General features: G+C 42.1%; 1 protein-coding gene across 1 annotated transcript in view; it reads right to left on the bottom strand.

The window, feature by feature from the left end:
* The window catches only part of LOC119579958 (potassium voltage-gated channel subfamily H member 8-like), a gene marked incomplete at its 5' end in the record, with an annotated part of 48,401 nt that extends 38,264 nt beyond the window's left edge, over positions 1 to 10,137 (bottom strand). Inside the window, 2 exon segments of the mRNA XM_037927803.1 lie at positions 5,263 to 5,423; positions 9,894 to 10,137. Of these exon segments, the coding sequence (XP_037783731.1) occupies positions 5,263 to 5,423; positions 9,894 to 10,137 (405 nt within the window).
* Between the last annotated feature and the right edge of the window lie 5,297 nt (positions 10,138 to 15,434).

Below are 15,434 nucleotides of genomic sequence, written 5' to 3' on the forward strand. Positions count from 1 at the left end.
TTTTTTCCCCCCCCCCGGGCCCCAACCCTTAGGTAAACCCTTATACTTTTAACTCCATTTTCCCCCTTTCACCCGCATTATTAACTAACCACTTTTACCAAACCCCCTTTTTTGCAAAGGCATACTTAACTCCCAGCCTACTCACCTCTTTACTCAACTCACCCATAACCAGTACTACCCTTATACCCGTCCACCCATTATACCAGACCACCCATTTATACCCCCCTCTTGCAGACATATACTCACTTCGCCCACCTTCAACAAAAAGGGCGAGGTGGGCGAGTCCCTGCAGACGCGACCCATTACGTCAAAGGCTGGTTCGTGTTGGACCTGTCGCTGCCTGCCCTTCGACGTCCCCCTGGGGGCCGACGTCTACAGTGCTGTGAGTATGGGCGGCGGGAGGGGAAGAAGGGTGGGAGGGGGAGTTGTGGTGTAGGTTGTAGAGTGTAGGCGATTCTGCTGGCGGCCGACGTGTGCAGGGTTGTGAGTATGGGCGGAGGGAGGGCGAGGGGGGGTGGGTGGGAAGGGGGGTTGGTTGATGTAGGTTGTTGAGTAGCTGTAACTGACGTAGATTGTAGACATAGGGTGTTGGCGTAAATTGTAGACGTAGATTGTTGGCGTAGACTGTAGCGTGTAAACGGTCCTGTTGGGGCCGACGCCATGGTTCTGAGAGGTGAAGGGGAAGGTTAATTTTTTCTTTTTTTATTTTTTTTCTACTATTCTGTATTAACTGTTATGGGACTTTTTTTGGGGGGTTCGTAGTGGGTTTTTTCTTGTTTTGTAATTGTTTTTGTTTGTTTGTTGAGGTTTGTTGCTTTCTGGTTCATTTTTTTTTACTCGATTTTTTGTTTGTTTTTTTGTGTGTTTATGCTGGTTTTTTCTTTTGTTTGTGTTTTTGTTTTTGTTTTGTTGGTGTTTTCTCCTTTTTTTTAAGTCTTTTGTTTGTTTATTTATTTTTTTTGCGGGGAATCTTCTGTGTTTGTTTTTTTTTAATTTTTATTGATATTTGTATAAGGTGTTTTTTTTTGTTTGGGGCGGTTGGTTGTCTTTGTGCGCTCGTGTTCTCATTTTCCCTTTTTGTTTTTGTTTATTTGTTTATCTATTTATTTATTTATTTATTTTTCTTTTTGCCAGTGATGTTTTTTTTTCCCATTGATGATTTTTTTTCTTCTTTCCCTTTTCCTTTTTTGCCAGTGGACGATTTTTTTTTTTATGTTGATGATGGTGTTGAATGTGGACGTAAAAAGGTTGGTGTTGATGCCGGCTCAGTGGTGTTCGAAGATTGATTTACGGGTTATTTATATTGTAGTGATAATGATTCGTAGTAGTAGTAGTAGTAGTAGTAGTAGTAGTAGTAGTAGTAGAGTAGTAGAAAGGTAGTAGTAGTGTAGTAGTATAGTAGTAAGTATTAGTAGTAGTAGTAGTAGTAGTAGTAGTAGTGTCATTATTATTTTTTTTATTGTTGTTGTTGTTGTTGTTTGTTGCTGTTTTGTAATTACTATTTTTGATGTTTTGTTGTTGTTATTATTAGTGTTAGTTTTATTATACTTATTATTATTATCTTTATCAGTATTACTGAGTGTTGATACTATGGAAGATAAAGCCACAATACATTGTGGGTTTTTTGTCATTATTACTATTATTTGTGTCATTACTATTATGATTGTTTATTGTTAATGGTATTATCATTACCCTTCTGATTATAATCGTAATAATTATCATTATTCTTATTCATATGATGATGATGATGATAATGACGATGATGATGATAATGATGACGATGATGATGATGATGACGATGATGATGATGATGATGATATGATAATGATGATGAGATGATGATGATGATGAAGTTGTTTTGTTGTTATTGTTAATATCAACATTATTATCATCATTATCATTGCTATCATTATTATTTTAATACTAATACAGTAGATATTAATAACCCGTAAAAATGACATGAGTTTTTGACGAAATTTTTTAAAAGAAATAACGATTACGAAATGTTTTTCACTAATCCAAACGCCGTCACATTATCCTGCCCATCATTTGTATTTGTTTACACTATAATGATTCTGTTCACTTTCACCGTTCATTTTCCTTGTTTAAAGTGACTCTTTCTGTTAATTAATGTTGTTCTCCTGCTCATAATCATAATTGTTATCGCAATAATAACCCTGATATAATTACGCATTTATTATCTGCAGGTTGATTATCTTCATTTCGAATCCTCTGATGAAAAAAAAAATAAAAGTTAAGAAAATGCGGAAGGGGAAAATGTGTTTATTCTGAATTTTTTTTTTGGTCAGCAGTCAGACTGTTCAAATGGTTTGAATATTGTTTAGTAGATATATTTGATTTTGTTTCCTTTTTCTCCTTGCAATCTATCTCGCTTTTCCCTTCCCCCCCCCCCCCCTCTCTCTCTCTCTCTCTCCCTCTCTCTCTCTCCTCCTCTCCTCCTCCCTCTCTCTCGCTCTCTCTCTCTCTCTCTCTCTCTCCTCCTCTCTCCCCCTCTCCTCCCCCTTCTCTCTCTCTCTCTCTCTCTCCTCTCTCTCTATAATTTTATATAATATAATATATTTTATATTATTTTAGATATATAAATATTATATATGTGTAAACGTATAGTAATATCTTTGATAACATATATAGATAATATATAATAAAATAGAATATATATTAATATTAAAAAAATATACATATACATATAATATACATAACATATACAATATATATAATAGATATATATATATATATATATATATAGTACATATAAAAGTATATATAATATATAATATATATAGATATATATAGATAGTATATTAAATATATATATATATATATATATATATATATAAAAATATAATATTATATATATTATATATATATTATATAAAATATAATATATATATATATATATATATATATAATATTATATATAAAATTATATATAATATAAGATAAAATATAAATATATATATAAAATAATTTTATAATATATATGAGAGAGAGGAGAGAAGAGAGAGAGAGAGAAGGGGGGGGAGAGAGAGAGAGAGAAAAGAGAGAGAGAGGCGGGCCAAAAGAGGGGAGAGAGGAGGTGGGGGGGTAAAAGGGGGGAGAAAAAGAGACGAGAGAGGAGAGAGAGGAGAGAGAGAGAAAAGAGAGAGGGGGGGGGGGGGGGGAAGGGGGAAAACGAGATAGATTGGCCCAAAAAAAAAGGAAAAAAAAAATCAAAAAATATCTATAACCAAAATTTAAAAAACCCTTTTAACATTGACTGTGACCGAAAATTCAGAATTAAAAAACATTTTCCCCTTTCCCCATTTTTTAACTTTTTTCTCAGAGGATTCGAAATGAAGATAACAAACCCGGGAGATAATTTAAAAGGCCCTAATTATTTTCAGGGTTTTTATTGCGATAAAAATTATGATTATAGGAGGAGAACAACCCTTTTCCCCGTAAGAGTTCACATTTTAAAAAAGGAAAATTTAACGGGGGGGAAAGGGGAAACAGAAATCATTAATAGTGTAAAAAACAAAAAACAAAAAATAACAGGATAATGTGACGGCGTTTGGATTAGTGAAAAACATTTCGTAATCGTTATTTTCATTATAAAAATTATCGTCAAAAACATCATGTCATTATTACTGTTATTAATATCTACTGTATTAAGTATTAAAATAATAATGATAGCAATGATAATGATGATAATAATGTTGATATTAACAATAACAACAAAACAACTTCATCATCATCATCATCTCATCATCATTATCATATCATCATCATCATCATCATCATCATCATCATCGTCATCATCATCATCATCGTCATCATTATCATCATCATCGTCATTATCATCATCATCATCATATGAATAAGAATAATGATAATTATTACGATTATAATCAGAATGATAATGATAATACCATTAACAATGACAATCATAATAGTAATGACACAAATAATAGTAATGACAGAAAAACCACAATGTATTGTGGCTTTATCTTCCATAGTATCAACACTCAGTAATACTGATAAAGATAATAATAATAAGTATAATAAAACTAACACTAATAATAACAACAACAAAACATCAATAATAGTAATTACAAAACAGCAACAAACAACAACAACAACAACAATAAAAACAATAATAATGACACTACTACTACTACTACTACTACTACTACTACTACTACTACTACTACTCTACTACTACTACTACTACTACTCTACTACTACTATACTACTACTACTACTACTACTACTCTACTACTACTACTACTACTACTACTACTACTACTACTACTACGAATCATTATCACTACAATATAAATAACAGTAACAATACAATCTTCGAACACCACTGAGCCGGCATCAACACCAACCTTTTTACGTCACATTCAACACCATCATCAACATAAAAAAAAAAAATCGTCACTGGCAAAAAAGGAAAAGAAAGAAGAAAAAAAATCATCAATGGAAAAAAAAACATCACTGGCAAAAAGAAAAATAAATAAATAAATAAATAGATAAACAAATAAAACAAAAACAAAAAGGGAAAATGAGAACACGAGCGCACAAAGACAACCAACCGCCAAGCAAAACAAACACCTTATACAAATATCAATAAAAATTAAAAACAAACAAACACAGAAGATTCCCAGCAAACAAAATAAAATAAACAAACAAAAGACTTAAAAAAAAGGGAAGAAAACACCAACAAAACAAAAACAAAAACACAAACAAAAAAGAAAACACCAGCATAAACACACAAAAAAACAAACAAAAAATCGAGTAAAAAAATGAACCAGAAAGCAAACAAAACCTCAACAAACAAACAAAAACAATTACAAACAAGAAAAAACCCACTACGAACCCCCCAAAAAAAGTCTATAACAGTTAATACAGAATAGATAGAAAGAAAAAATAAATAAAGAAAAAATTAACCTTCCCCTTCATCCTCTCAGAACCATGGACGTCGGCCGCCAACAGGACCGTTTACACGCTACAGTCTACGCCAACAATCTACGTCTACAATTTACGCCAACACCCTATGTCTACAATCTACGTCAGTTACAGCTACGTCAACAACCTACATCAACCAACCCCCCTTCCCACCCACCCCCCCTCGCCCTCCCTCCGCCCATACTCACAACCCTGCACACATCGGCCGCCAGCAGAATCGCCTACACTCTACAACCTACACCAACACTCCCCCTCCCACCCCCCCCTTCTCCTCCCGCCGCCCATACACACAGCACTGTAGACGTCGGCCGCCAGGAGGACGTCGAAGGGCATGGCAGCGACGAGGTCCAACACGAACCAGCCTTTGACGTAATGGGTCGCGATCATGCAGGGACTCAGCACCACCTCGCCCTTCTTGTTGACGAAGGTGGTGCGGAAGTTGAGTATGATGTCTGCAAAGAGGAGGGGTATAATGGGTGAGTACTGGGTATAATGGGTGAGTATGGTAAGGGTGAGTACTGGGTATAATGGGGTTGGTATAAGGTGAGTAAGGCTGCGGAAGTTAAGTCTGATGTCTGCAAAGGGGATGAGTATAAGGGGTGAGTATTGGGTATAATGGGTGAGTAAGTGGTGCGGAAGTTGAGTATGATGTCTGCAAAGGGGGGGTGAGTATAATGGGTGAGAATTGAGTATAAGGGATGGATATACTCAATACTCATGGGTGAATATTGAGTATAATGTGTGAGTATTGAGTATAAGGGGTGGATATATTCAATACTCATGGGTGAGCATTGAGTATAATGGGTAAGTATGATGTCTGGTGCTTGCATGCCTTCTCGCTTGCAGCTGCCAATTTACAGATTTACAGCCTCTCCGTCATCGAGACTTCTGCAGCGCCTCCTCGTGGCCACCTATGGATACTGGGCACCTTGCAGTCCCAGGATAAACTGTGGGGGATCTCGGAGCAGCAGAAGGCCCCAGAGGTACAGAGCCATGGCCCACCAGCATGTGGTGGTTATTGCTGTTTACAAACTCGATGTGAAAGAGGTGTTCAATGCCAAACTCTTATCCGTGGCAGACAATTGCCCCCAGCGAGATATTTGCATTGTTCTGGGCGACTTCAATGCAGTATCTGGCTGTGATCGAGCTGTCTGTCGGCCCCCATGGCTCGGGAGCTGATCCAAGAAGTGAGAACAGCCTCCTTCTCCGGGACTTTGCTAGGTCCAGAGAATGAGGATCTCTGGCTGCTGGTACCAGCACTCCAACCCGCATCGCTGGACATGGTATAGCAATATGGGTACAGTGGCCAAGGAGATCGACCACATTCTTGTTAGCACGCGATGGAGGATCCTCCAGAACTGTAGAGTTTACCGGAGCACTGAGTTCTGTGGCACTGACCATAGGCTGGTTGTGGCTACCCTACGAGTCCACTTCAAAACTCTCCATCCCTCCAGTGGCCACTCTAAGGTATTTCACTTGGGTTCACCATGGCATTCTAATTAATTCACAGAACTCGATAACCTGACAGACCCAGTTGCTCTGTGGGAGTTCTTCAAGCGTGAAACACTTGGAGCAGTGCAGGAATCCAGTGGCGTAAGGGCAAAGCAGAATTCCATCTCCCTGGAGACATTGAAGGCCACTGAAGAAGTGAGAACAGCCTCCTTCTCCAGGACTTTGCTAGGTCCAGAGAATGAGGATCTCTGGCTGCTGGTACCAGCACTCCAACCCGCATCGCTGGACATGGTATAGCAATATGGGTACAGTGGCCAAGGAGATCGACCACATTCTTGTTAGCACGCGATGGAGGATCCTCCAGAACTGTAGAGTTTACCGGAGCACTGAGTTCTGTGGCACTGACCATAGGCTGGTTGTGGCTACCCTACGAGTCCACTTCAAAACTCTCCATCCCTCCAGTGGCCACTCTAAGGTATTTCACTTGGGTTCACCATGGCATTCTAATTAATTCACAGAACTCGATAACCTGACAGACCCAGTTGCTCTGTGGGAGTTCTTCAAGCGTGAAACACTTGGAGCAGCGCAAGAATCCAGTGGCGTAAGGGCAAAGCAGAATTCCATCTCCCTGGAGACATTGAAGGCCACTGAAGCATGTCACATGGCCCGGCTGAATGGTAGTTAGGTCTTGTGTCGTTCTTTGGTGCATAGGGCTCGGACACTGCTGAGAAGAGACAAGGAACAGTTCATCAGGAATCTTGTTGAGGGGGTTGAAGGCCATTTCTTGGTAAATGACCTTTGCCCTGCCTACCAAACCCTGAGAAAACTGAACTTTAAGCCCTCCTTGCAGATGACTGCAGATCATGTTGGGGTTCGTGAACAATGGGCCAAGTATTTTGAGCAATTGTACCAGGTAGACTCTCCAACAGTTAGCTTGGATGCAAGCGATATCACGATACCTGTGTCGGGCCCACCCATCAGCGAGGAACCTCCTACCCTAATGGAGTTTAGGATAGCGATTTCCAAGCTGAAAGGTACCAGACTGCCATCTGGCAGTCTGGTACCATTTCCCCTGACCTGTTGAGGGGCATGGTTATCCCTCTCTGGAAGGGGAAAGGGGATCGTTGGGACTGTAGCAACTACCATGGCATAACACTGCTCAGCATACCAGGCAAAGTTTTTGCCCACATTCTCCTAAAACAGATCTGCAACCACCTACGAAGGCACCAGAGACCTGTTACTTGCATAATCTGGGATTGCCAACTCAGGCTATATGGGCATCTAGCTCGCTTCCCTGTGGATGACCCTGCCCATCAGGTCATGGCTTGGGCAGCTCGACGAGACCTGTGTTGGGCCAAGTGCCTGACTGGAGACTCGCCATGAGGGACCCTCGTCGCTGGAAGCGAAGGGTGGATGCGGGCAATAGCCCCTTGATGATGATGATGATGATGATGATGATGATGATGATGATGATGATGATGATGATGATGATGATAATAATAATGATGGTAATTGATGATGATGATGATGATAATAATAATGATGGTAATGATAATAATGATGATGATGATGATGATGATGGTAATGATAATAATAATAATGATGATGATGATGATGATGGTAATGATAATAATAATGATGATGATGATGATGATGATGTGTATAAAGGGGGCGTGTATAAAGAATGGGTATACTCAATACTCATGGATGAATATTGAGTATAAGGGGTAAGATGTCTGCAAAAAGGATAGGTAAAGTGGGTGAGTATAAGATCCACAATAGGTGAGAAAGGGGTGCGGAAGTTGAATATGATGTAAGAAGTGAGTAACTGGTGATTAATTGTCTAGTAGAGATGAATTAAATGTGTGAGTCTGGTATCCAAGGCTTCTACTTAGCCTCTTCTTCTTCTTTTAACGGTAGGTTCATGTCTGAGCCGCCGTGGTCACAGCATGATACTTAATTGCAGTCTTCATGTTGTGATGCTCCTGGAGTGAGCACGTGGTAGGGTCCCCAGTTCCCTTCCACGGAGCACTGAACCTAAAAATGAAATTTCCTTTTTTCCCCTAGAGTATTTCGATGACTGTTAATAATGGGAAGGATCTTTTCGTTATCATAAATAAAAAAGGGGAGTTTTGTTTTTACTTCTGGTGATTATAATAATGTCGAGTAAATTATACAAATAAGTGTGTATCTAGTCATATCTGACATCTCACGGCGCACTCTCATTGGCTAAACGTGATGATGTCATTAGCTCCGCCCCCTATTTTTGACCCCGACGATGTGTCAGGGTAAGTTATTCTTTGAAAATGATTCAGTAATAACACAAATAAAATAATTATCTAAAAAGAAACCAAGAAAGAAGAAAAAGAAATAAAAATGCACTGAATAAATGAGATGAGGCGGGCCTTAGTTCGTAAGTTGCCAACTAGGATTTTCATCAAGATGGAGTGGGTCTACCTATTTATAGAAGTTGCCTTTGGTGGTATGGAAGATTAGGATTAGGTCTGCAAAGGCAAAAGTAAATTGGATGAGTATATAGTGCGGAAGGAGATGGTGAGCACATATCTTGTTGACGAATTTGATGCGGAAATGGATTATAACTATATGATAATCTCTCTTTCTAATTTTCTCTCGCTTTCTTTCTCTCTCGCTCTCTTCTCTCTTCTCTCTTCTCTCTCTTCTCCCTTTCTCTCTCCCCACCCTTCTCCCTCGTTCAATATCTATCTATCTTTACCTACCTCCTCTCCCTCTTTCTCATATCCCCACATCTATCAGGTCATTCTCCCTCTCTCTCCCCCTCTCTTCCTCTCTCTGTTTATCCTCACATATTCTGTATACTTAAAGGCAAGTCTAATCAGCCAATCAAATGTAACTTCCTCTCGAATTCTAAAAAATCACGAGTTCTGATTGGCTGACATTCAACATGCGTTTCGAGAGGCTGTTGACCAGGATGTGCTCTCGTCCGGTACTATTTTTTTTTTTTTTTTTTTTTTTTTAAGATGAGTGGGGTCTGCGTGGAATGTGTACGTCTGTCTTCTCTCTTCCTCGTTATTTTCTTTTCTTCTCTTTGGCTCATTTCAGTGGGCATGGTTTTCTGTCTGTGCTGTCTGCTTTCCCTGTCTCCCTGTCTCTTTGTCTGTCTGTCCGTCTTCTCTTCTCTCTCTCTCTCTCGCTATCTCGCTCTCCCTCTGTCTGTCTGTCTGTCTGTCTCTCACGTCTCTTCACTCTCTCTCTCTCTCTCACTCTCTCTCTCTCTCTCACTGACTGACTGACTGACTGACTGACTGACTGACTGACTGACTCTCTCTCATTCTCTACCCATCCCCATCCCCTCTCCCCTTCTCCCATTCCTCCCTCCCTCCCCCCCTCTATCTCCCTCCTCCATCAATCCCCCTCTCCCCCTGCCCCTCTACCTCCCCCCCGCCCCTCTACCCCCCCGCTCCTCTACCCCCTCTCCCCCGCCAACTCACCGACGAAGAACAGCGCCTCCACCACCACGTCGGGCACGATCGTCGGCTTGTCCTGCTGGGTCTCGCTGACGAGGAAAGCCGCGTTGTAGGGGACGGTGACGGCGACGTAGAAGGTGGCCAGCAGGATGACCAGGTCCCAGCAGGTCTTGAGCATCCCGTAGTGCGTCAAGATGAAGCGCGACTTCTGGATGCTGGCCGTCTTGTACTCCGGCAGAGGCCCCGCGGAGTGCGGTTGCAGGAGGGTCTGTGTGGGAGGGAGGGGAGGGGAGGGAGGGAGGAGGGAGGGAGAAGGAAGGGAGTGGGGGGAAAAGGGTGGGGGAAAGTGGGGAAAGGAGGGGGAAGGGAGGGGGGGAGAGTGGGGAAGGGGAAGGGGATGGGAGTGAAAAGAGGGGGAGGGGGAGGGAGGGAGGGAAAGGGAAGGGGAGGAAGTGAAGGGAGGGAAATGGAGAAGGGGAAGAGTGAAAAGAGGAGAGAAAGGGGAAGGGGAAGTAGAAGAAAACAGTGGGGAGGGTGGGGAGAAGGGGAGGAGGAGAGAGAGAGAGGGTACGGGGGGGGGTTGTGATGGGAGTGGGGGGCGGGGAGTTAAAAGAGGATGGAGGGAGAGTCATAAGAGGGGGTGGCAGAAAGGAGAGAAGAGGGGACGGGTGAAAAAGAAATAAGGAAATAGAAAGGAATGGGCAGGCAGAAGGTAGAAAGAGGGATGAGAAAGAAAGAGAGGAGAGAAAAAGAATTACGATTAGCTGAAATCTGGTCCTCATGTAACTTCCTGTATCTCGTAAAAGAGAAGAGGGAATTTAATTTATCTCATTAGTATCCTGTCTGTGGCAGTGAAACAGCTTTTTATTTCAAACACAGCTAAAAAAAAAAAAAAAAAAAAAAGGCGAACACACCTCAAAAATTCCGTCACTAATTGAACGTCCGCTGCATTCTTATATCATGTCCGATACCCAGTCCTACAACTTGCAACAAATTAATATTTTGTTGCACACATATAATATGGGAGGGTAACGATCGCCGATTATTGCATGCATTGTACAATAATAAAATCGTAATCTACATTTTTTATTTTTCGTACACACAGCCCCTCAACCTCTCAAAGAAACAGATGTGAACAGAGACAAACAATGATTATCGTTTAAAACCTCCATCTTACGTTCATATTTTTTTGCTCTGATTACCCTTGAGACAAGTCCATTCACATGATAAATATAAATATGAATATAAATATATATACATTTACACACACACACACACACACACACACACAATCAGTCCACCCTCTTCCAAACACAGACAGAGAAACAGACAGAGAAAGATGAGAGGAGAGAAGGAGAGGGAGGGAGAAGGAGAGAGGGAGAGGGAGGGAGAGAGAGGGAGAGGGAGAGGGAGAAGGAGAGAGGGAGAGGGAGGGAGAGGGAGAGGGAGAGGGAGAGGGAGAGAGGGAGAGAGGGAGAGAGGGAGAGAGAGAGAGAGAGAGAGAGAGAGAGAGAGAGAGAGAGAGAGAGAGAGGGAAAGGAGAGGGAAAGGGAGAGGGAGAGGGAGAGGGAGAGGGAGAGGGAAAGGGAGAGAGAGAGAGAGAGAGAGAGAGAGAGAGAGAGAGAGAGAGAGAGAGAGAGAGAGAGAGAGAGAGAGAGACCACCCCACAACCACACACACACACAAAAAAAAAAAAAAATCCACCCCCTTTCCAACACACACACACACACACACACACACACACACACACACACACACACACACACACACACACACACACACACACACACACACACACACACACACACACACACACACACACACACACACGAGATAGCCTGCTGTATCAGGGATTTTGCGCCTCGTCCTTCGGGAGGCTCCCACGTAATTCCAGACTCGAGTTCGTTTCCGCTTCCAGTTCCTCCTCGCGAGCAATAAACACAAGAAGGAGAGGAAATGATATGCCTTTTGAGGAGCGGAGAGAGGAAGGAGGGGATGGAGGAGGGGGGATGGAGGAGGGGGGATGGGGGAGGGGGGATGGAGGGAGGGGAGAGGGGGGAGGGGGTGGAGGGGAGAGAAAGGAATGGAGGAGAGGAAACAGGAAGAAGGGGAAGAGGGGGAGGAAAGGATGGAGAGGAAGGGAGAGAAAGGGATGGAGAAGGGTGAAAGGGGGAGAAAGGGGGGAGGAGAGGATGCGGAGGAAGGATTGGAAGGGGAAGAAAAGCAGGATGATGGAGGGGAGAAAGGGGAAGGAGAAGGAGAGAGAAGGGGAAGAAGGACAGAAGGGGAGGAGAGATAGTGGGGAGGAGAAGGTGTAGGGGAAGGAAGAGAAGAGAAGGAGAAGGACGGAAGGTAGAGAGGGAGGAGGAGGGGATGGAAACGATGGGAGAGAGGATGACCGTAAAAGAGGAGAGAGAGGAGAGGAGGAATGAAGAGACGATAGAGAAGAAAGGGGAGAAGGGGAATGAGAGGGTGGAAGGTGGGAGAGAGAGAGAGAGAGATGAAAGGAAGGAAGAGAGAGAGAGAGAGAGAGAGAGAGAGAAGAGAGAGAGAGAGAGAGAGAGAGAGAGAGAGAGAGAGAGAGAGAGAGAGAGAGAGAGAGAGAGAGAGAGAGAGAGAGAGAGAGAGGGGAAACGAAATACAGAGAAACCGAGAGTGGGAAGAAATGATTCGGGTCACTTATTTTCTTTGAATACATGAATACCCTCTGACCTTTCGTCCCCCCCCCCCCCCCACGCTCGTAATCACTTTCCTTAGTCTCCCTTGATTTTCTCGTTTTCTAAGGAGTGAAAACGGGAAGTATCTTTCCCTGCCAACCCAGCTGTTGGGAGAAAATCTTCCCTCAATCTGATTTATTCCTCTTTCAATTCTATTTTCTTTCCTGTCAATTCACATGTTGCTTGTTGCTCCCACCTTCTCCACTCTTGTTTTGATTCCCTTTTCACCAACTGACATTTTACATTCCTTCTCGTCGACTGCGCTCTCTCTCTTTCTCTTTCTCTCATTCTCCTCTCATGCTCTCTCTCTCCTTCCTTCTCTCTCTCTCCTTCTCCTTCTCTCTCTCTCCTTCTCTCTTTCTGTGTGTGTGTGGTGTGTGTGTGTGTGTGTGTGTGTGTGTGTGTGTGTGTGTGTGTGTGTGTGTGTGTGTGTGTGTGTGTGTGTGTGTGTGTGTGTGTGTGTGTGTTTGTTGTATTGTGTAGCGTGCACGTCCCTTCCCCGTTCCTAGTTACGGTACGTATTGCTCGATGCGATTATCGCTTACCGCTGAACGCTCACGGCTCAGCGATGATCGTCAAACAATTGTCTAGAGCACTAATTCTTTGTTTTTTAATGGAGCTGTTTTGCTTCGAGCGACTTAGCATCGTTGGCTCAGAATAGTGGCAAGGCTGGGGATTGGGGGGGTGGGGCGAAAATAATAGCAATTGCACACAATCATTTGCATTCGGAGTGTCTGCGTTGTCATGTTCTCCTTGTTTCTGCAATCCACTTCTGAAATAATCACTCTGCATTCCTCGATTCAAACATCAAATATATTTTTTAGTCCTTTCCCCCCCCCCCGTACCTTTTGAAAAGAACTTCATTTCCCGTCTTTTAATACAAGATACCTAAATAACAACGTTCTCCCTCGACTCAACTTGCATCATAACCATTTTCTCGCAGGGACACACACGCTCGGAGCAAAATAGCACACACACACTGTTATCGTGCAGTGATAATTGTTAACCAAGCTTCGTTGAGCGATAATCTTCATAATCGCACCGAGCCAAACGTACCTCGAAGGGGGGGGGGGCAAAATCACCCCATATCTCGGGGCCAATCTATACCAAGGTGTCGTGTGACCGCGGCTTAAGATAAGCCTATTGACGACTGCTAATACCAACGGGACACAGAGCGGAAATGTTGTTGCTAGGAAAATAGTATATAGAGAGAGGAAGAGACACATAGGACGTAGAGAGGGGGAGGAAGAGGGAGAGGGAGAGGGAGAGAGAGGGAAGAGGGAGAGGGAGAGAGAGGGAAGAGGAGAGGAGAGGAGAGAGAGGGAAGAGGGGAGAGGGAGAGAGAGGGAAGAGGGAGAGGGAAAGAGGGAAGAGGAGGGAAGAGGGAAGAGGAGAGGGAGGAAGAGGGAGATGGGGAAGGAGAGAGAGAGAGAGAAGAGAGAGAGGAGAGAGGAGAGAGAGGAGAGAGAGAGGAGAGATGAGAGAGAGAGAGAGAGAGAGAGAGAGAGAGAGAGAGAGAGAGAGAGAGAGAATGAGAGAGAGAGAGAGAGAGAGAGAGAGAGAGAGAATGAGAGAGAGAGAGAGGGAACTGAGAGAAAAAAATAACACCTATACACTAAAATTCGGAGAAATCTCAGCAAGATTTCAACCAAAACATGATAAAAAAAAAAAAAAAAAAAAAAAACGCAGCCCTGGCAACGCTACTCTTGAAGTACAGTTTATCTCAAAATCTTTGATCTTGTTATTTACTGAGATTTCAAAATCTCTTCAAATCTATAGTTATAATGATACTACTACTACTGATAATAATAATAATTATCATCACTATCATAATCATCATATTTTTAAAAATTAGTGTTATTATTACTTTTATAATCACCATCATCATCATCATTATCATTCTTAACATTACTATCATTTTATGATCATTTTCACTATTATGAGTATAAGTATAGGCCGCGGTGGCCGAGTGGTTAGAGCGTCGGACTCAAGACTGTCACGACGGCAATCTGAGTTCAAGGGTTCGAGTCATCGGCCGGCGCGTTGTTCCCTTGGGCACGGAACTTCGCCTCGATTGCCTGCCTAGCCGGGGGGGGGGGGGGGGAGCAAGCCAGCCCAAGTCAGTGCCGGGTAAATAGAGATGGTGACTCGATAAAAACACCGGGCGGAAGGCAACGGCAAACCACCGCTCTAAATTGCCAAGAAAATCATGGAAATCCATGATCGACAACAGGGACTGGGCACTTGAAAAAAAAAAAAAAAAAAAAAGAGTATAGGTATTTTGATTATCAAATCCACAAGAGAGTGAGGAAATAAGAGAGATGAAAAGAAAGAATGATTAGAAGAGAGGGAAAGAGCGAAAGGAACAAATAGTGAGAAACAGAGAGAGAAAATGAGAGACACAGATATATAGAATAGAAAATGGAGACTGATAGATGGATGGGTGGGTGGATGGAGAAAGAGAAAGAGAAAGAGAAAAGAGAAAGAGAAAAAGAAAAAAAGAAAAAGAAAAAGAAAAAGAAAAAGAAAAAGAAAAAGAAAAAGAAAAAGAAAAAGAAAAAGAAAAAGAAAAAGAAAAAGAGAGAGAAAAAAGACAAAGAAAATAATAACAATAAGATGCAAAAGAAAATTAATTATCAACAACAGAAAATCTCTCCCCTGCTTTATCCAATCGGCATTTTTATCCATCTCAGGATAATAATCCAACAGAATATCCAAAGAGGGACATAGGAGGAGGGAATGATTGGTCTTTGGATAAATCTGATTTTATTGATAGTCTGTGATTATTATTATTTCTTTTATTATTATTATTATTGTTATTCTTATTTATTCTTACTTATTTTCTTAT

This window comes from Penaeus monodon, chromosome 13 (genome assembly GCF_015228065.2).
Source record: "Penaeus monodon isolate SGIC_2016 chromosome 13, NSTDA_Pmon_1, whole genome shotgun sequence".
In the NCBI taxonomy this organism is placed as follows: Eukaryota; Metazoa; Arthropoda; class Malacostraca; order Decapoda; family Penaeidae; genus Penaeus; species Penaeus monodon.